Consider the following 23,104-nt stretch of genomic DNA (forward strand, 5'->3'; position numbering starts at 1 on the left):
AACATAGCAGCCCTAGAGCTTGATCGCTGCATATTAACCCCTTCACGACATGTACGGACTCAGAATGCATTGATGGGTTTAAGGACAACCCGTAGTCCGAAAAAGCTTAACTGGGCTTGCTATAAAATGCAAAATTTATCATAAACAAAGACAAATAAATAAATATGTATATATATATATATATAAATATAACAAGGCATACTAATATGGTATACTAATATGGGTTATGGCTATATGAATTACAATACATACACATCAATACTTAAAAAAAGGTCATGCAAACTCATAATTTTTACATTTGACGGGTAAGAAAATGCCGGTTTAATACTGTCAGACCTCTGAGAGGGAGGGCAGCAGTAGCTGCAGAGCTGCAGCTTCTAGCTCAGGTAAGTGCCCCCCCCCCCTCTGGAGAAGGCATATTAAAGTAATCCAAAGTGGTTGTCAGTCATTTTGAAGAAAACTAAATTCATTGTATCCGGTAAACCCTACAAAAAATAACATTCCTTCATCTTGAAGCTTGATTTCTTCAGCAATGAACGTTAGGCTGTCCTTTGTTACCATGGTATCAATTATTATCATGTTTCCGGAATCGCAATCCAAGTACATTCTTAAATGAGGTGATCTGTCGTGAAAATTGAAATGCAAATAAAGCTGCGCTGCACGTATACCTTCAACGTTCTTACCGTTAATTAAATCTATTCTCTCGTTTCTCTGCACTGATGGTTTGCAAACGCCAATAATACCGCATTCGTTATCGATCCAGAATTCAAAACAGTGAACGCCTCCTGTGATTTCAGTCTTTCCAAGAACGAATAAATTATTCCGGAATCTTTTGGAGTTATTGTCATGCGGCTTTTGAATCCTGGACATACACGTTGTACATTTTTCTCGTGCTTGAACACAAGTTTCACACCTTGCTCCTTCTGCGTTTTGCATGTACTTGGCATTTTGGCCACCTTCTTTCACATTGATCCGGGGGTGAGCAGTTTCTGGGTCTAAGGCCATGTCCACTGATATAACAAAACATATAAAGAGCTTTAAGGAAATGCTTATGAGATAATACTGTAATTCCTAGAAACAGGGCAAAATGTCTAACTTCTTTCAACCTGAAGAAACTTCTAACGTCCCAAAAGTGTATGTAAAGATGCATTATTATTCACATTCTATGTTCATATCGTCTGTTGTCCCAAAGAAAATTATGTAAAGATGAATTATTACTCATAATATAAAATAATAATAATAGTATTTATTATTAAATATCTTATCTATGGTCATATCTAATCAGCGCCCCCTGGTGTCAAGAGTAGCTAACTGCAACTGAAAGTGAACAAACTACAGAATAGTAAGACAGTAATCCTATATTTGATTATCTCACTGATATATGTTAACTTTCGCCATGGGTCCTGTTGAATTACTTTCTTTGATTTATATCTGGAATATTTGCTTGGTATATTTTATTATTGAAAGTGAATTTGACAGCAGATAGGACACATTCAGCACATCCAGTCTGTCCTAATAAAAAGACTTTGACTTAGTTGTTGGTCTCATCTTTAGGAGCCACATGCCTACTCCATTAAACTCCATTACTGTATGAGCCTCTACAGAGAGGCTATCCCACTTACCTACTACGCCCTCAGTGACTGGTTTAAGCTCCTAAAAAGAGGGGCATCAGAGGAGGAAAAAGGGATTGGCTCTCAAATAAATATATGCTTGGAAGACCCATTTCTTAAAAATCTTGTGTTTTTCTTTATCATGTGAACTTGATGTTCTACAAATCGATATTTTTTAAAAGTTACATATTTTTACATACTTATATTTCAAGCTTCACTTACTTTTGGTAGCTCTGAGACACTTTTTAAGCATATCTAAAAAAAAAATAATAATAATTTAATAACGTACATTATTAATAATTAATACAATATCTTATGAGTTTATGTAGCTAAAATTCTATAAAATATCATTCAAATCATCTCATACACAAAATAAACAGTTATATATTTTTATTCCAACGTGTGCACGTATGCCTTTTTATTGATATGAAAATAGGTAAAAAGAAACACAACACGAGGCTTTAGTACAGTATGCATGTCTGAACATATGCATGTTTGTATGCGTGTGTTAATGCATACGTGTGCCTAGGAGCCCCAGAGGTTCTTCAAATCAGGCAACACTCTTTGGCTTAGAGTAAAATCAAATATTTGAGAAGAATTCAACTGTAACCAAAACTGAGTATCCTTAAGATTCTTATTTTGTTTTTAGCAATGCACCCCTCACAAAAAAATACTGCAGTTTTTCTGAAGTAATACTGCAGTTTTTTGGACATGAAAAAACTGCAATACTGCACTTTTACTGCACATTTACTGCAGTTTAACTGCATTTGTACTTCACTGTACTGCAGTTATTTTTGTATGGAAGCACAAATGCAATAAAGCTGCAGTACTTTGAAGTACAACTGTAAGGAAGGCTAAAACGCCAGAAAAAACTCCAGAAAAAACGCCAAAACGCAGGTAAATGCAGTGGCAGTTTTCTTGGCGTTGTTTCCTGGCGTTTTTCATCAAGAAAAAAACGCAGGACAAAAACCCAAGTGGAAACCTAGCCTAATACTGCAGTAAAAGTGCAGTAAATGTGCAGTAATACTGCCAAAAATGTCCAAAAAACTGCAGTAATTTTTCGTAAGGGACACACTTAATAACATCCCAAATACACATTGACAAAGCCAAGTATGCGCTTAGAATGATCAATGATATATTGCTTACCTAAAGTTTTCTTTTTCATTTCTACAAAAACGAAAACTGGGTTATTAAACTGGTATTTAGACATGACTCAGTTTAGACAAGACTCAAAAAACAATAACTTTGGGAATAACCATTTCAGGGATTTTTTTTACTGTCAGCCAAGGTCACCTACAGTATCTTCTATAGGTTCCCTTCTACTAAATATAACCTCCTTTTTTTCTCAATGAAGATATTGCAATACTTACCCAATTCTCTTATTGCATCCTCTAAAAAAAAAAAAAATACTAATTAACGTCATTAATAACAAAACAGAAGGATCTTATTAGGTTAAGAGTGTGAAAAATCTATCCATTACAGGGGTTCTAAGAATATTAAACTTTACAGTTGGGATCATTTTATCATTTGTCACACCACATACTTACCTAATTCCCTGAAACGTTTATCTAAAAAAAAAAAAAAACCAAAAAACAACACATTATTAAACAGACATTTCATTATTTTACTCAAGTAAGAATATTTTTCAGAGATCAGTCAGATTGTGAGGATGCCAAACCCAATGCAGCGAACCAAGCTGCACCACCGTAGTCAATATAAGCGTATTATGGGTGCAAAGAGTGCGGTGTGTGGCTGAGAGTTGTGTACATGGCATAGAGTGTTGTGTGTGCGGCTTAGAATGGTGTGTATGGTATATTAGGGACTGTCCTGAGATTTCTGGGACAGGTAGCAACACAATGGAAAATGATAACTTATTGGGGGGTAAATAGAGCTACTCTGTGCAGACAATGGCTCTAAGATCACTGAATTAAATGTAGAAATAAAATGAGTGTGTTATGTTTATTGTGTGTATGTGTTTGGGGTGTTAATATTATTTTGTTAGGATGCAATAATGTTTCATTAATCCAGACTTACCTTCTAGTTGTTGTTTTACAATAAATTGTTGGAATGAAAACCATCCGACAACGAGAAGCAAACATAGGATCCCTGCAGCAATCCCGATAAACACAGAGACCCCACATCTGTTTACTCTGTTATACATATTATCTAAGAAATAAAAGGGGGGGAAAAATTATATTCAAAATAATTCTTAATGTTTTTATGTGGTATCCAGTAGATCAAAAAGGATATTTGAAGAAACGTCTCAAAGGCTGTGACACAATATTAACCAAAGTCACAGTGGGTAATGGTAAGAGTCAACTGCGGTGACAGGCCTCTCTCTCTACATCTACAATAAGGCTGTGATGGATGTTTGTGGGTGCTGATGTTGGACTAAACACCACCCATTCCCCAGGTCCTAGTAGCTTCCTGGTGGACATCACCAAGATATGGCATGTTATAAATACAAAGATCTACAGAAGGACAAAAATAACCTTTATAATAAAGATGTTATGGTATGACCCAGTTTTTCATGTCTCTATTATTTGTCCACACCAAACTATTCTAATTTTCTCCTTGCTGATGAAGTGCTCTGCGTAAATTGGTAGAGAAGAAGAAGAAGATGTAGAAGACTAGGAAGAAGAATTGCTTGGATTACTACTATTTGTATATGGCGGACTAACCTGAGACGTAAATTGTTAGCTGTTTTCCTTCGTTCAGTAGGTGAGTTTTGACATAGCAGGAAACAGATAAACTAGAATTGATTTCTATCCAAGACTTTACTGTAAACAATCCCAACGGAGAGGTGGTTTTTTGAGTATCTGACTCCATCAAAGCTTTTCCTTTGCTGTCCTTCCACATCATTTTTGGCTCAGGATACCATTCTTTAGACTCGCATACAGCAGTAATCCCTTCATTGGAATAATCAATCAATCGGATCATAGGGTCAGTACCGAAAGCTGAAAAAAAAGATGAAAAATATATATATTTATTAGCTACAGGTCTGAAAAGTGGGATTTTTAAGAAAAAGTGAGGAACGCAAAAGGAACATAACTACTAGACACAGACCTACATTGTCAACATTTTTACTAAAAGTGATTATTAATGTGAGAATATGGGGTGTAGGAAACCATAGATGATGTTCTCTTTGGGAGAACCCTCACAACTTTTTTTTTTTGGTTTCCTTCTGGATGTTATAGGCTTTGGCCAAAAGACAGAGAACAAGGTGGCTTTCGGTCAGCTTGGCACCGGATAAGTCCTTGCAGTCTACATAGTGAAAGCTAAAAAAGCGGCCTAATATAGTAAACATTATAGATTACTGTTAGGCAGCGAATGTAGTTCCCTTTTTTTACTCTTCATAACCATATGTTCTCTGGTTGTTGGGTGGTCTTATTACAGGCTTGAATAGAGGTGGAGAAGACCAAGGAAACCTCTAAGGTACCGTCAAATTATTACATGAATTAGGTTGTTCACAAATACTGATGGATTAAGTATGTTACAAACTGACCTGTCACCAAGACTTCCAGTGAAATAGTTGCCGTTCGGCTGCCAGACTGGACTTGGCATTGATAAATGCCTTCATCAGAAGGGATAACCTTATGGATTTGTAGCAAAATTTTTCCAGATTTTAGACTCTCCACTGCGAAAGTTGTTCTATTTTGTTCTGTTTCTGTCGACACTTTCCCCTGGCTATATAGAAGCAGAGGCAATGTAGAGGAAGATTTGTAAATCCGTATCGTCATATGCTCAGTGCCGATTACAGGGGAGAAGTGGAAAGTCAGCTCAGCAACAGAACCAACAGTAACGATGACTGGCGATTTCAAATAATATACATTAAGTGTTTCTGCGGGTATAAGATAAAAAAAATGGTCAGTATCATGCAGTTTGCTACTTATACGACCTCTATGTAGAAAAGCTAGAGGATTAAAAAACGTATAGGATAGGCACATGGCTTCTCAATCCAAGACGAGACAAAATAATGATTCTTTACATGAGTGATGTGATTTTCCGTGTAAATACTTGATTACCTGACAATATCTGCTGGGCGAAAGGAAAGAGGAACAGGAGGATCAGAACATGTAGCACCTTTGCAGAAAGCCTTCAAGAAAGAAGAAAAACATGAATCACAATTCAGAAGTAGTTTGAAGAATATCCATAATGTTGGGCGTGGAAAACCCATTGTTATATTTGGCTGTCCTTGACTACATGGTTTTATTATAACAAAATACATATATATATATATATATATATATATATATATATATATTTCATTGAGCAGCGTATTTGCATTGTATTTGGCTTCCCAGTCCCATTATTTCAGTGGAACAAGGCCATTTTACTTGGAAACACTGGTTTACTCTCTTAGGGGCTGCACCCATTAGTCCGGATGTTAATCCTCCATATAGGATCCTACCGTATAAATGAATACCTAGGGCACTGAGCTGAAACGAGGTATTAACATAAGGGTCTTTCTATGTTAGCAAGGAAGTGCATGCAGAAGGAGATGCCCAAAGTGTTTCCTTGGCCCCAATACTTCATCCAGGTTATGGAAGAGAGGAAAATTAGCAGTGTTTCCCATACAAGTGGACATGGAGACCCAGTGGACTTTAGGAGTAAAATGTTTTAATGTGACTCTTCCTATGAGTTAGACGCTAACCTCCCTGTGTAACTATTTAGAGAGGTTATACCCAAATTCTCCTGTCCCTATTTCCTCTATGTTTCTCCCCTTATGGAACAACTAATTTTGCCAGTTATTGAGTATGGGTAGTAGTATACGCACCTCCGCCACAAATCCATCTTGTCAAACTCAACACTTAAATCTTGAGAGCCTTCTAACAGGACGGGCATTTGGACGTGTTTTTAGACAGCGTCTGAGAAAGTAACATTAAAAGGGTATTATTTTTTTAAAAAAAATATTTGTATTACATTTTACAACAAAGACAAATCAAAACGAACAATATGCAGCGAACAGAGTAGGACCCCACACATACGTCCCCTAGAGAATGCCAAAAAATGCAGCCTCCCGACTTATCTGGTAGTCCTGGATATTTAGGCACACTTGGAAAGCATGAATATGCTTCCAAAATACCTGTTTGGGTGGACAAATCCAAAAATTGTGAAATAAATCTGTGGCATTTAGGACACGAATCCGTAGAAATCAGGCCTATCAAAAATGTTCAGCTGCATCGCTTGGTAAGTGCTAGCTGGGATTAGTTTACAAACAGTAAACTAATTGGAGGCAGGGAAATGCATTAACCACACAGTTACACCCTTAGGTGTGTAATTACAGAAAGCCCTGCAAACAAATCGAGTGGATAGATGACCCGACCACGTTATCCTCAACGAAGTTACCCCAAGCAGTCTCTAAGAAACAACTCAAAAGAGACTGCCACGGCCCCTAGACTCTTCCGATGGTTCCACTGACCTAAAACCACGAGCCACCGTGGATGGCCGGGGATTATAATTTAAGCCAGGGGAGAGCCTCAGTAACAAGTGGCCATCTTGACCGGGTCCACACCCGGAAGTCAAGGGTATTATCTTTTAATTTATTATTTTATGTACATGCATTAAAAATGAGTCATAGACTGTGAAATTAAAGGTTTTTTTTTACCAAGCATTCGGTATATAATAGCTAGCTAGAATGCACAAAAAACTCAGAGAGGATGTTAAGTGCTCACCATATTTCATCTTCTCCAGAAGACTTGCTTTTCAACTCTTCTTAGTTTTTCTGGTAACGACAAGATGCAAGGCTCGCCTCTCCTTTTTCCCAACTAGAAGCGCATTAACAAGCGATCCATTTGAATATTAACAAAGATTCAACGTGGTCTTGACATCAGACTGAAGTTGAAAGTAAAAAATTCACTTTCATTCTTGCAGGAAATTGGCCATAAAGGAAAATGTTTAGGTCAACAGGAATCATTTCGAAGGTTTTCAAGCTCCACACTTATTTTATTATTATTATTATTATTATTATTATTATTATTATTGATCTTTGGAGACCATAGATGTTGGAAAAATGCAAGGAAGGGAAAGTAATGAAAACAGAGAGAAAGGGGGAGAGATAAAGAGAAAGAAAGAGAATCGGAAACAGATCACTCTAGAAAGGGGTAGACAAAGGGGGGACTGAGAGGGCCATAACTTAGCCGGCACATGCACAACGACATGTTCCAAGACACAGCTATTTAAAGCAAAAAACATTTTCATGCCGACTGCTATATCGAGAGTGCTGTTATTTTAAGAGCAGTTGTAAGACAGGATCGCTAAACTTCACATACTTCACCAGCTTCACAAACTGGTCTGCAGTGGAGTTTGGGATTAACTAGCTAAGTGCCTGAGGGGTGGAAAATGTATATGCCATACTTGCCAACTGCCCTGGATATCTGCGCATGGCTGTAAGCCTGAGACACGTAGGGGCTCAACATTAATATTTGTGAGTTCAGAGACGCCTGTAGACGCTGAAGTATGTAGGGTTACCACCTCGGCCGTGAGTAACAACTCTACATGCTGCTATGGGATAGTATATAAGGTTCTTTGGAATGAATAACCTGCTTAAATTCAAGCGGTTTATAGAACTTATGAATTTACAACTTACTTCAGGAAGGACTTCACAGGGTTAAATACCATTGAAACGCCATTGGTTAAGTAAATGATTTCCTCGGCCGGGGGGCGCGGCTTACAGTAAAACGAAAGTGTAAAGAAGTGTGTGACATTGTAACGTTCTTCACTATGACGATATACTGGGACATGAGGTATGTGTTTTCTTGTAATACTGTAACAGTGTTAATTAAACAATAATCAGGAAAGGGATTTCTTTGCATATTGTGTATGTACATGTGTTAAAAAGGGGTTAAATGATACATTTCCTCCCCCTGCCTGCTGGAAAAACCCATGTGCAGATTATACTCAGTAGATCCACCCCTTCTTCCTCCCTTTCTTCTTTCTGCCATAGTGATCTGCTAGGGGATCCTTGAGAGGTACGATACGGAGCTGGGGATAACGACCTGATCAGATCTAAAACTAAACTGAACTAAAACGAAACAGATAGGTGTGGTCTTATATAATATATAATAATATAAATATTAATAATTATAATAATACTACTAATAATGTTACTTTATAACCTGTTGAAAAATATATATGCAACTAAGCATTTTTTTAAAAAAATGGTAATATATTGTAATATTTATTTTAAAAACATTTAATTTAGAGACACATTTCATGCTATTTATAAACACATTATTGTAGGGCTGTAGAACCCTGTGATACCCTCATACCAGCAAACATTCTGAGCTCCTAGAAAATACGCGTCATCAAGGGAGGAAAAAAAGACGAACGGGAATTTGGCCCTCCTTATTCTTTTCATTTTCGTTTCGGAGCTATTTTGCCATTTTTACCATTTGCAGGTTTAATTAGGATTCCCCTTTCCCGTGTTTAATGTACCCACACAACTTATACATTCTTATACAGAACCAATAGGCCTTTTATTTGAAACCATAGACAAGCATTAATTATTAATTGTAAGTGGTAGTATTTATTAAAAACAAAAACAAAAATTTATGTTCTAGAGGGCCACATCCATCCCTTACATAGTACCTATACGGTAGTGTTTTTAATACTTATGGCTTAAGGAGTTTTTTGTTTTTTTCTTACTTTTGTGATCGTTTTAAAGGTATTTCTAATGAAGATATCTTTAGTCTTATTGTAGTATGTTTTTGGCTTCTTCACTTAAGGTTCTCTCTCGCACACCATGTCTTGCTGATACTGTTTCTCTCTTCTTTGCCTCAGTCGACATTGTCGGGTAAGTAAGTTTTGTATGTGTAGTCTATGTCTATGTGGTTAGACTAAAGCATTTTCTGAACCATGAGACCTAAGTCAAGCAGCACTGAAGCTGGAGATGAGCTCACAAGGACTTGTATATGAGCATTAACGTGTATGTGAGCATAAATGTCTATGTATAAGTGCATGTGAGCATGAATGTCAGTGCATGTGAGCCCAAATGTATAAATGTATGTAAGCATGAATGTTTATGTATAAGTGTATGAGAGCATGAATGTATTAACATGAATCTTTGTAAAAGTGCTTGTATGTACGGGCATGGATATGTTTGTGTGCTAGCAAAGATGTGTGTGAGATTAAATGTGTTTGTTTGTGAGCATGTATGTGTATGTCTGGATATGTGTTTGAGCATGAATGTATATACATAAGTGGTGTGAGAGGGAGTGTGTGTGTTATAATGAATGTGTACGTATGTGTTAGTGATGATGAGTATGTGTTAGCATGTGTATGCGTGTTAGCATGTGTAAATGCATATAAGTGTGTTTACACATATGTGCCAGGGTGTATGTTGCAAGCTGTTGCACTGATAAGCTGCTTGGGGCAAAGGTGGCACCGTGAGACATGTTGCTTGGTGAAGTTGGAGGCACCAGGGCTATTTTCACACCAGGGCCCTGTGGCTTCTAGTTATGCCCCTGATCTCACGATTGAAGGAACAAGTTGCAGGCTGGGCTGGGACCACAAGCTTTAGGCTACAGGTACATATGGTTCATCCGTTAAGCACTAGGTAGGGATCCAGGCTTACATGTAGCCTGCTGGAAGGAAGTGTGTCACCAAATGGGGACAAAAACATATGTGAATACTAAGAACAGGAAGTTAAGATGGCTGCTCCCATGGTGCACATGTTACCACCATATTTTTTGTGCTCTGTGTCTAGTTTAGTTTCGGCGGAAAGTCCATTTCACTATATTTCATTACATGTCACCCTCAGTCCAGATTCAAATGAATTTCATTGTGTTTGATATTCAGAGACTCCAACCTAATATTTATCCAGGTTTTCCATCTTATTTCAGCTTTGGGCACTGACCCTATAATCCGAATTGATGATTTCATTGAAGGAATTACTGCTGAGTGTGAGTCTGAAGGGTGGTATCCTGAACCTAACATTACGTGGGAGGACAGCGAAGGAAAAACATTGACCTCCTTATCCGAACAAAAGACCAAAAATTCATCAGGACTTTTTACAGTGAAGTCTTCAGTGGCAGTCCTATCAAGTGTCTCCATTTCCTGTAGCATCAAAAATAGCAATGGCGAAAAAAGTCCAAGAATCCTCATCTCGGGTTAGTGGACCATACAGGATAACTACAATGAGTTCAGAAAGTTTTAGTAAAGTCTGGCATTTTATACAGATATTTTTTAATTGATGTATTTTATTTGATCGATGGTGTGATGTGGTCATCGACCAAGGCAGCCACTGGTTCCTATAAATTCTTGATTATTTTACGTTCTATGTATTCTCATACATTCTTTCTCTCAATACCTCTCTTCCCAAGTAAGGTTGTGATCTTTAAGGTCTCTAAGAAGGCAAGTCTTAGGTTTTGAAAGCGTATGTAACCATATACCCCACTCTCTATATGGTGACACACTCAATCATACCACTCACATTTCAGGATTGGAACACCATTGTGCGATCATGATAGATATGGGCCCAGATGTCTAGTTAGAAGCCAGACTACGGTAGGAACACTCAGTTACCTTTCCCATTTGGCCATCTCACGTGTCAGAGGATCTCCCCAACTCTCCCATGTTACCCAGTACCACCATAAGTGGGGCAGCTCTGCGTGACCATGAAAAACCACAATATAAAAAGGAATTGCTCCCAATATATTTTTTCCTCTTCTCTTAGATAATCTATACAAGCTTCTAGACAGCTGTTGGAGATATCGTCTGCCAACCATTTGCGCGGAGATTTCAGTTCCACTTGCGTTCATCTGTATTTTATGTTGTGCACAGAATTACAGAACGAAAAGAAGATGTGGTGAGTTTGAATCTAATGATTATGATAATGACTGTAAAGCGTTGCAGTGAGATGGTGGGATGGGTAACTCGTACAATATATTTTGAAAAGCTTGTGTACACACCCACCATGCACGTGCTTTTACATGTTACTAAATGGTGGGGAACATGGGGAAATGTGGTCTCTGTTGCTGATATTTCTCATCTCCATGGAACCCATATCCCTAGAACCCATCCTAGTACTCCACCTTGCTTATCTCCCCATGTCAGCTCCATATGTAAAATAATTTTTCCATTTTCCAATCTTGATTATATTTACTATGCACACAGACATGTGTGTGTATATATATATATATATATATATATATATAATTATATTCTGTCGGACTGGTGTACATTATTTTACTTGTCCAGAATCTGCCTAGTTTTGGAAAAATCTAATCAAAATAATTAATATCTGTATGATATGTATTTTTGTTTTAATTTTAGGAAAGTATCAATGCATATTAGGTAAGTCTTTGGATAATTTAATGTACGTTACAAACTATATGTCACCAACATACCTGGGAACTCTCCGTGTTTGACCAGGAGTCTCCAGGGGAAGCCCTGGTTTCTCAGGTCAGTCTATTCTTTTTCTAAGTACGTGGGCTTTGTTTGGCCCACTCCCCACCCACCAAAGGCTAGCCCCACCCCTTCATAAGCCATTTCTCCAGTAGGAGGAGAGCTCCTGGACACCTACCTTGGGAAGTAACCAGTTATGATCATTCGTTGTTACCGGGTGTTCACTTTCAAGCAGACGTCGAAACAGATCTAAAATAATCCCTTCTCACCCTAAAAACTATAAAACTCCCAATACATTTCATATGCTGTTAAATTTATTAGGGGCAGGTGGAGAGGGGGCTGGGTTTACAGTCAAACAATAATTTAAAGGGACATCTTGTGTAAACTGATATTTGTAAAAATATGATCACATCTAATTGTCATTTTTACTTTTTTCAGAAAACCTTGCTATTGAATGTAGTGAGTATATAAGTGTATTAACTGTTATTTTAGATTTTCTTTAGAAGGCGATAAAAACGTATATTGAATATTTATTTCAAGCATTATTGACATTTCACACAGTTTTCCCTTAATATTTAATATATAAGGGAAATTGAAGAGGGCAGAATTGTATATTTTATGTCTTTATTTTTAGAAAAATATAAATCCATATTAAGAAAGTCATAGGACATTGGGTCAAATTTTACCATAAATGGTTAAATACAATTTATGTAAAATAAGCATAATTTTTAGGAAGGGTTTGGGCATTTGGTAGTATGAGAATTATATGTAGACATTAGAATGTATATTTTTTTATATAAATTAAACCCCTCACAATGAACCTGCTATGTAATAATTATTTTTCTCTCTTGTTTTAGGAACATATCGAAGCAGTTCAAGTAAGTAATTTTCTGGCATGTTGCATCGTAAATACAAGCTTAATTTAAATTTATTCCCAATCTGTACCAACGTACAACCACGTGGACGCCATCTTGGAGTGTCCGTACAATGCAATCAAAATGATGGATTATTTATTTAGAAAGTGCCTAGATATCCTAAAAACTCTCCTAGGTACCTAAAGGCCACAGAATGAGAACAAGTTAGACGTTTTGACGAAATTCACATATAATATAAATGTATAAACTGTGTATATGAGGTCCATCATTAGGACAAGTTATGTTTCATACGTTCATCTTATTTAATTTATTTTATTTGTTTGTTTCTTCAGAATGCCGTCAAGACATGTTGGGTAAGCCTTGCAATCTAATGACATAGAAAAATACTGAAACCCATGTACATACCCCACAACACGCTTACTGGGATATATCTGAATGAATGCACAGAAGACAATAGCAATCGTTTTATAGTAATTCTAGTAAAAGTATATAGGTTGACCCTTTCTATTTAGCAGTTAATTTAGTGAGAGTTTGTTTTTTAACCTACATATTATTTCATTTTCTTCACAGAAAAGGTTCGAGACAAATCGAGTAAGTGTTGCAATAGAAATATGGGGTGAAATAGATTGGGGTTTTCTTGAAGAGTAATTCTTTAGCATGGCCAGATGGAGCTTTGATAAGGCTATATCCATCATCTTAGTTTTTAAGTGGCTTCTCCTCTAGACCTATCAGTAAAAAAGATGATCAACAGATGTAATCCTGAGGAAGATAAAGTTAAACAAGGTATAGAACTGTGAGGGTCACCAGAATTGGCTGTCTATCAGCGCTTCATGGCCAAAGTCAATTGCAGTAGCTCCATGTTATGACTATATGTATATTATAGGGTAGACGGTCCCCTTTAATTCTTCCGTTAGGTAACCAGTCGATAGGACAATAGAACCACTATGTATTAGTAGTAAGGCAAATAGCACTCCTAAGAGAAGCGTGACGTAGGTGCTAAGGGTGGGTCTTCCACATACCCCAATCCATAGAAAATAACATATACTCTACAATACCAAGGGGGGTCTCAATGATACCGCCATAGGAGGCAATATATTGACATTTTATCCTGAAGCTTGAATTTTATTGCTTGAATATTTTATTTCTTAACCCCTTAACGACAATCCACGTACATGTACGGGGTTGCCGTGCAACGGGTTAACGACAATGCCCGTACATGTACGGGCTGCCGTTAAATAGCTGCATCGGCGGCTTTGCAGCATCCACGGAAGCCTCCCAAGTGAGGCTGACCGTGGATCCGGGGAGGGCAGCCCTTGGCAGCCCTCCCCGGAAGAAAAATGGCCGCCGCCGCACCGATCATGAAAGATCGCGGCGGCGCCCGGCTAAAACAGCTTAGGAAGCGATATGAATCGCTTCCTAAGCATAAATGGTGTTACTGACATGCCTCGATATCGAGGCATGTCAGTAACACTACCCCCCTACCCCGATCACCTTGCGATTGCTCCGAAGAGCAACCACAAGTGCCATCCTGTGAATGACGTTGCCGTCATTCACAGGATGGCATCAACAATAGAAATGAGTTCATAGAGGGTCTATCCAGACCCTCTTGTGAACTCTCGAGCTCCTCCTGCAGGTTGAATGCAGGTACTGCATCCAACCATGCAAGGTCAATGGAGCCCAGCTCACTAATGAGTGATTAGTAAAAAAAATTAAAAAAAAATTTTAAAAAAAAATTTTTAAAAAAATGTTTAAAAAAAATAAAAATAATATGGTAACATATAAAAATCCCCACTGTCACCAAAAAAAAAAAAAAAAAAATTAATAAGCAAGTCCTAAAATTCTTTATCTTTACAAAAATTCCAGCATGGAAAGAGTTAAAATATTGGCATTACAAATGCCCATAGGGTGTCTCGTATTAAAAAATGCATGAGTGGATGGGATAAATTGAATTGGCCGGGTTCAAAGGTGTCCCAAATATGGGACATGGGGGCAGTAGGATCAGATGTCTAAATGGCCAAAAAATACACACCTCACAAAGGCGGCCTTTTACCTCCCAAATAACCCAACAAACCCATGCATGTGGGGTATCACTGCGCTCAGGAGATGTTACTGAACACATATTGGGGTGTTGTTTGACACGGACATACACCAGGAGCGATAAATTTATACCTGAAGTACAACGTGTGTGAAAAAAATACAAAAAAATTTACTACCATAAAGTTTCACAAAGGCTGGTGGTAAAATTAGTGCATGGAAAGGGTTAAATTACCAGCATGTGAAATACCTTGGGGTGTCTAGTTTTTAAAAATATATGACTTGATGGGGTAAATTGCATTGGCCGGCTTCAAAGATACCCGAAATGGCACATGGGGGGAAGAATTACCAGATTTGGAAAAAAAGGTTTTGAAATAGCAAAACGCTACCTGTACTTATTGCCCCATAACGTGCAGAAAAAAGCAAAAAAACATAAAAACATTGGGTATTTCTAAACTCAGGACAAATAGTAGCATCTATTTAGCAGGTTTTTTCATTTGTTTTTGCAGATGAGTAAAAGTTTTTTGTTTAAAAAGTGAGAAAAAGTAATTTTTTAACAAAAAATCCCCATATTTTATCATTTTTTTTATAGTAAATTAGATGATATGATAAAATTAATGGTATCTAAAGAAAGCCCTGTTTGTCCTGAAAAAAACAATATATAATATGTGTGGGAGCACAAAATGAGAAAGAAGAAAATCACAGCTAAACAGGAACACCGAAAAATGTTAAAATAGCCATTGTCCCACAATATACTACGAGTAAAAACCCCTATTGTCCTTAAGGGGTTAAGGGAGCCACCAATGACCTCTAAGTGTGGTTGGTTGGGCTGTGGTGGTGGTTGTCCCTTTGCTTTACCCAAAATGTATGTTCAAAGTTCTTCAACTCATCTCCTAGATTAGACTGGGAAGGTTGGTTTAATCACTTTTACATTTCAGTCGTATGTTAACTTCTGGTTCTACTGCCCTTCTTAGAACATTTTTTTTTCTAAAACGTGTCAATATTTCTTTTGTATTTCAGAAAACATTTCAGGAGACACAGGTAAGGACGACAGTGTATGGCATCTGAAAATATGCATTCTTAGTGAAATTAAATACAAAGTCCAACATTGCTTATGCTGAACGTCATACCTGAGAACTTTCTAAAAGATAGAAAAAAAAGATATTCTAAATAAGTCACTAGTTTGCAAGCAGGGATTTATTCTGTGGTATACCATTGACTAGATATTATTAAATCATAGAAGACCGTGAAGGTGGCAGCTCAAGACTATACAGCCTCGAAAATCTACTTGGCCCCGACTCCTTCAAAGGATAACACAGAATGTAGATCCTCAGTGCTAATTTTAATATTTTCTTCCCCAGATATTATTATACGATGTCTAAAAGCTAATAGAGGTAAGTCATTCTTCCTTCACAGTGGATAGCAGGAACATGTTGGGAGGAGGAAGGGGTGGGGCTTCATTTATCGACATTATTTATTATTTAAATACATTTTGGTTGTCTTTAACAGAAAGAACCTGCTAACCAGAATAAAGAAAATGTTTCCGATTCAGCCAAATTGGGACACCGGTGTTGGGGTGTGGCTATGGGCGGAGAGTAGGTGGGACTGGATGTGGAAGTGGGGATGGCAGGAGGCGGGGTCACTCGCCCACTTTATCTGTAAAGCCACAAAATCAGGACAGTGGGGCAGCAACACGGGGCAGCGGGGTACTTGGGATGCATATTTACTAGTTTTACGTTTTTTTCCTTTTCTTCTTCAGTAACTCTGATCCGAGACCCCGACAAAGTTATTTTCAGGATCGATGACAATGTGACAAGATATATACAATGCACTGAAAATGTTAACATATCTTCACCGAACAATCAAGACTCTCGGTCTAGCAATAGTATATATGCTTACATACATGACAAGGAATTCAAACAAGAAATTTTCACGGCAGAGATTCAGTCATCCGCTAACCTGCTAGGGATCGGTGTGTGCACAAAATCCAATGAAGACAGAAGACAATCGACGAGCAACAATCAATATGACATCATCTGTGCCATAAAATTTCAGGAACATGGTGGGATCAATTTTGGTAATCAACCCTGCACCCTAAGAATGTATTTGGATTGTGGCTCAAGTACCTTGACGATTGTCAGGATGGACGACCTGGAACATGTTAGCAAGCGTTTCAATGTTTGCGATAACAAGACACTGTTTGTTTCTGAAGAGCTTTACCAAAATATGGTTCTTCCTACCCATAACGCTCAAGAAAATAACTATCATATTGAAAAAGATACAAAAATGAATCATGGCTTTAAGCGTGAGAAGTGTGATCAGAGACAATAGGGACTGTGACAATTTTCCCTTTAAAGTGGCGCTAACATACACGCTTACATACTAACATTTATTCGCTTGTTTGTTACAACCTTTTTTTGTACAGCGGTTAACTATATTTGCGTAGTTATTTATTTTTTTTACGTACTAACAGATACAGTAAGGACCCCGTTCAAGATTTGTAGCGAACAAAATAGAGTGACATGTCCACGGTCATGCCGAGGGGCAATGCCAACTTTTACCCAAGTCAAACAGTATATAAGATAGCAGAAGTTGGGGGCACTGCGCTTACTGAGAGACTGTATCGCACAAGTGTATTACGAGTGTATTATCTTTGTTGGCAATCGCTCTACTTATTTTCACGGACACTGCTTTGTTTTTAGGCTTGGATTCAATTTCATTATTGTTTATATAATTTATACCGTATTTAGTCGATTATAAGACTTTTAGTAAACAAAGAAAAAGCCTGAATATGAGACTACCCTGTAAGAAAAAAGTTTTACTGGTAAATATTAATTCACATGTAAACTATTTTTTTTTTATTTAATAAACACTATGATCCAGTTATGCACATATGCCCCCTGAGTTTGCCACTCTGCCCCAGCTATGCCTTATACCCTCCTATATGCCACTCTGCCCCCCTGACTTACCACTGCATCCCCAGACTTGTCCACAGTGCTTCAGACTCCCTAGTGTCTAGTGGGGCAGCCGGTGAAGGTCTGCATGATGTGCGTGGACAACCTCCGCTTCTGCCCGGCCCTTCATCCAGGGCTTCTATGACCGAGCACCTGAAGGTCACATGATGCCGGCGCTCCGTCGTAGAAGCCCCAGCGGAAGATCCGGGTAGCAGCGGAGGTTGTCTGCGCATGTCGCACGGATGTCCACCGACTGCCAGAGAGGAGGATCCTGCAGCGCTGTGGGGGATCTGGATCTTAGTTTTGTAGACAGACCTCTATTTGAGGCCCGATTATAAGACGAGGGGTATTTTTCCGAGCATTTGGAAATCAGATCCTACGTGAAATCAGGCTTTTTGACTATTATAAAACAGCAAGAACACAACTTTTAGTTCACACTCCTCTTTCTTGAATAATTTAGACAAGAGTCTGCTTTTCAGAAATTTTAATATATTTTCTACTTTTGGTAACAGAATGAATAACGTTTCTTTTTATTATTACAACAAGTTTAACTTTCCCATTTTTTTTTTTAGATTCGACGTGTAACAAAAATAAATAAATTGGGACATTGCAACAGTGGATCCCAACTCTGGTTTTCATACCTTCCCAGTACAGTCTAAGGTAGCCTTACAAAATCCCAGGCTATGGACAAATGTACTGTAGAGAAACTATCCTCTTCTTCAGTGTTCTCCTTCCCTAAAATGTCAATAATAACGTAGTTTGTGAATTCAGTGGTTGTGCAGCTTTAGTCTAGAGGGATAATCACTTAGGCGGAACAAGGCCTTCTTCTGCATGAGCCCTCAGATGTCTAACAAGCTGTTGTCTTTGAGCATAGGCCCTTTCACATTCGGTGCAAGCATATGGCTTCTCGCCCGTATGAGTCCTCCTGTGGCAAACCAAATGAGAGCTATGGTTGAATTTCCTGTTGCAATCAGGGCACGAGAAGGGCCTTTCCCCCGTGTGGATCCGTCGATGAGTTACAAGATGTGAATGGTGGTTGAATGTTTTCCGGCAAACTGTACAGGCATATGGCTTTTCTCCAGTGTGGACCCTCTGGTGTATGATCAACGAAGAGCTTTGGCTGAAACTTTTCCCACATTCTGAACACTTATATGGTTTTTCACCAGTGTGGGTTCTCTGGTGGACGATAAGGTACGTGCTGATTGTAAAGCATTTTCCACATTCTAAACATTCAAAAGGTTTGGTTCCAGAGTGGATCCTCTGGTGCTTCAATAACGTTGAGCTATCTGAGAAGCATTTCTCACAGTACTCACAAGAAAAAGGCTTCTTTACCGCATGACACCGCTTGTGTCGGAGAAGATGGAATTTTTGTGAAAAGCACTTCCCACATTCAGAGCATTCATGAAGTGGCTTTTCCGCATGCTTTATTTGGTGTTTAACCAAAAATGATTTCTTAATGTACGTTTTTCCACATTCAGAACACGTAAGATCTTCTTTTGTTTTCAAAAAAGTTTCCTTTGGAACACTTTGGCTACTTAATTTCATTTTTTTGATTCGACACTTATTTTTTTTCCGAATGCGCTGCCGAGAACCATACTCCGGTTCCGAGTTGCAGCTCTCGCTACTTTCAAAATACTTGAGATGCTCCTCAATTTTCCTGGGCTCTAGATCATACGTATTACTAGAGGTTGAGATCTCTTTTGTTTTTCGCAGATTATATGCACAGCCCGTATCAAACTCTGGTTTGGAGTTGCAGCCATCGCCACTCTGTGAAGATCTGAAGTATTGATCCATGTCGAAGTGCTCTAGATCAGTCTTCTTGTTGGAAGCGATCATCCGTTTAGGCTTCCGAACATTATATATACGGATGGAAGTAAAAGGTCCCACATCATACCCCAGGAGATTCCTCAGCACGTGGTTTTTAGTCTCTTCGTGTAGGTTACAGTTTTCTACCGGAGAACTATATTTCTTCTCCATCCACCCTGGTGGAAGAAATATAGAATTTATAATGTATCTACAGCTACAAGAAATGGCTTTCAAACCAACAACCAGGTGTGGCCAAAAAACAGCTGGACACGCAAATTGAGTCTATATAGAGCTGGTTTTATCGAGGCCCGAGTTATGTTAAAATTAATTTGGATAGACATAACCCCAAACATGCTTTATCAGTACACCAGCATGAACTTTAGAATTACTATTTTTGATAGAATCATTGTTTTTTTCTTTATGATAACCTGTCGCCAGACAGCCTTCTTTCTATCAGAGGCTAACTTTTAAGGTGCATCACCAAATTCTACTTTTTTTAAGCCAAGTATACTAAATAAACATACAAAGACCACACATAGGTTGTGTTTGATCATCTCATTGAAGGAAAGTGGCTTTTTTGCATAAACAAGTAATTTATTGATCCATCCATTCACCAAAAGAGAGACAGAGAACCCCCGAAATGCGCTTTGCTCTTATCTTGGGGGTTCTTTCTCTCTCCTCTTTTGGGGGATGCCATATATATATATTCTGTGTTGGTTGAAGGATGGACCCATAAATAACATAGTCCTGCAAAAGCTACTTTTCTCCGAGTGTTTCCTTCGACAAGGAGTTCATGCCAACCATCTTGAAGTGGCAAATGGATATTCTACAAATGGTGGAGCAATATCTTACCCAGGGACACCAGAGTCTGGTAAATATCCATCATCACGTCCTTGTACAGGGCCTTTTGGGCATCATCTAAATACTTCCACTCTTCTTCGGAGAAATACACTGCAACGTCCTCGAACTTCATCGCCCTCTATAAAACAAAGCTCTGAGTTAATCAACTCCATGACATGAGGGTCAGAGGCTTAGGTGTGATGTAAGGAAGCTTGACTTTACTGAGGGGCTGGCAGATAAGTGGAACAGCCTTCCATCAGAAGTGGTCGAGGCTAATACAGTAAGGGAATTAAAACATGCAGGGGATAGGCACAAGGCGAGACCATGGACTGATTAAGAGTTTTACACTAGGAAAAACGGTTGATTAGAAGGGCCGAGCTGGCCCTTTATAATGCACAGACAGATCAATGAAGAGGGTTTTAAGAGCTTTCCAATATTACTCATGCATTATACAGGGCCAGCTCAGACCATCTTATATGGTGGCTGCCCTTAATAACGCATATTGCTATCAGGAAGTTGAGATATTACATTCTCCTTCAAACTCCCTTGTTAGTAAATAATCCCCAAAGACAAAAACAGGCTTTGTCTTAGTCTGTCCGTTTTAGTTTTGTCAGACCCTTTAAATTGATACATTGTATTAAGTGCTACGTACATTGGTACATGTGGCACTATATAAATAAAAGATTATTATTATTAGCCATATGCCATGCATGTTTCCATCTCGATATTACCTCTACCACTTCTGCTGGGAGGCTATTTCACTTATATACCACTCTTTAAGTAAAATAAAAAGCAGTCCAAGCAACACAAAATATGTATGCACAAATCACAATATTTTCAGAAGTTTTTTGAAAAAATTATTTTTCAAAGAAAAAGGCATAATTTGTCGGTTCTCTACAATTACAAATTGTAAAAAACATATATACTTTCCTTTATACTTGCTTTTAAATATCAACCAAAAAAAAAAAAAATCACAAAAAAACATTCCATTATTTAAAAACTTAAAAAAAAATTTAATAGGTACCGAAAAAAAATAAATCAAAATGCTGCTGAGAATAAACCAATATTTGTTGATATCTTGAATTAAAGTTATTATTAGTACTATTATTTATATTTATATAGCGTCAACAATTTCGGCAGCGCTTCTTACAGTCCCTACAGTCAAAACGTTTGAAAAAACAAAAACTGACGGACTACGACGAACCGATACATTAGGTACAGAGGGCTCGGCTTGCAAGCTCACGATCTAGTAGTTTATTTACATTGTAATCACTTAAAGGAAACATAACAACAGACCTCTAAAAATACAAAGGTCTATACGTTTCAATATGGCATTTTAAACATAAACATTTTATTCTTAACCAATAGCATTCAGGACATCCGTACGATAACAACGGCTCCTACCTTGTGTATTTTATCTTCGTAATCATCAATGAATAATCTTCAGATCCGAAACCACCGAAGAGATTCGCTTTGAGACCGGAGCTATTTAATCTGGGATTTGGACAGGGAATTCTGGAATTTGTAGTCTCCATCCCCCTTTCACTTAATAAGGGTTTGAAGCCACCTAAACTACAACTCCCAGGATGCCACACTGCGCTCATTGTAAACAGGGGGGGGGAGAGTTTAAATGGAGGCTTGGTTTGGCTGTAACCTTTTGCATTTTGCTTCCGGGTTTCTGTTTATGTGGTGTTGCAAAAGACTGTTGCGTCGACTCTCAATGTTTTCTTAACGCCGCATACTCTAATGTTTCATGTGAAAACGAACATATATTATGTATTTTCTTAATCTTGGAAATTGGCATGTTCCTTAGGTTCTTCAATCTCTTGGCTCTGCAGTAGTTACCATGGTAACCCCAAAGAAGGAATGCAGTATGCTTTACTTACGTGTAGATAGCTTTTGGATCTCTTGGCCACGTCCCTTAAACAAAACATATGTTATTATCGATTTAACGTAATTACATTTTTTTGCGGAGAATGGTACTGTCAAAAATATTTAAGAAGAGTACTGTATGCCTTTTTTTTATTGAGCTTGCCACATAGCTGGTTTTAAGGGGTAGCCAGAGCCTGGTTGGTGATCACGAGGCGGCCCTGGCACTTTAAGGCCAGCAGCCGGCTGATGGCGTGGGTGCAGCGACGGATGGATACTCGAGAACGCATGCTTAGTTTTTATGGTCACATCCAACGGCTGGCCACACGCTGCAGAAGCCAATCTGACTCTGGAGCGTTTTCCTGGTGGGCCACATGGCCAATCCGGGTCTGTCCAGAGACAGAGATTGTGAAACAAATTACTGAATTCTATTCAGCCCGATTCAAAATGAGTTGGTTTCCAGGAGTCTCTGGACGATATCTGATCAGTCTGTTCGCCGAGCTGGTCATTCAATTTTGTTGGTCAACCCTTGGCCAAGATGATCACCTAGCCTTTCAATCCAAGTTTCAGTACTTCGCCAGGAAGCCATGTGGATGCTGTTATTGAGGTCTAAAAAAATCTATTTCATGACCCATTGGTCCATCTGGTGGAGATCAGAAGACCTCCCCAACTGGCCCATGATCCCCACTGCCTGCTCGGAGGGACAGGGACCAAAAATCGATACTGTCTCATGGAAAACGGGATACTTGGGAGATATGGGAAGTATAAT

General features: G+C 38.3%; 2 protein-coding genes across 3 annotated transcripts; both read right to left on the reverse strand.

Annotated features, from left to right (window-relative positions):
• Positions 1 to 441: 441 nt before the first annotated feature.
• On the reverse strand, positions 442 to 6,496 carry LOC128504323 (butyrophilin-like protein 9). Its single transcript, XM_053474357.1, has 8 exons — positions 6,388 to 6,496; positions 5,636 to 5,706; positions 5,116 to 5,451; positions 4,292 to 4,567; positions 3,645 to 3,776; positions 3,158 to 3,178; positions 2,981 to 3,001; positions 442 to 1,010 (listed from the first exon to the last, which is right to left on the reverse strand). The coding sequence occupies exons 1-8, from the start codon at positions 6,453 to 6,455 to the stop codon at positions 442 to 444; spliced, it is 1,494 nt and encodes a 497-aa protein (XP_053330332.1). The 5' UTR covers positions 6,456 to 6,496.
• An 11,796-nt stretch (positions 6,497 to 18,292) lies between these two features.
• Positions 18,293 to 21,992, reverse strand: LOC128505245 (zinc finger protein 567-like). 2 transcript variants are annotated; one of them, XM_053475555.1, is made up of 3 exons: positions 21,871 to 21,992; positions 20,479 to 20,605; positions 18,293 to 19,802 (listed from the first exon to the last, which is right to left on the reverse strand). In XM_053475555.1, exons 2-3 carry the CDS (start codon positions 20,597 to 20,599, stop codon positions 18,622 to 18,624), a joined length of 1,302 nt encoding a protein of 433 aa, XP_053331530.1. In that variant the 5' UTR covers positions 20,600 to 20,605; positions 21,871 to 21,992; the 3' UTR covers positions 18,293 to 18,621. The 2 variants fall into 2 exon arrangements, with proteins under 2 accessions (XP_053331530.1, XP_053331529.1); XM_053475554.1 differs by lacking the exon at positions 21,871 to 21,992 and having other exon boundaries at positions 20,479 to 20,648.
• Positions 21,993 to 23,104: the final 1,112 nt, after the last annotated feature.

The sequence above is a fragment of the Spea bombifrons genome, chromosome 9 (assembly GCF_027358695.1).
Source record: "Spea bombifrons isolate aSpeBom1 chromosome 9, aSpeBom1.2.pri, whole genome shotgun sequence".
In the NCBI taxonomy this organism is placed as follows: Eukaryota; Metazoa; Chordata; class Amphibia; order Anura; family Pelobatidae; genus Spea; species Spea bombifrons.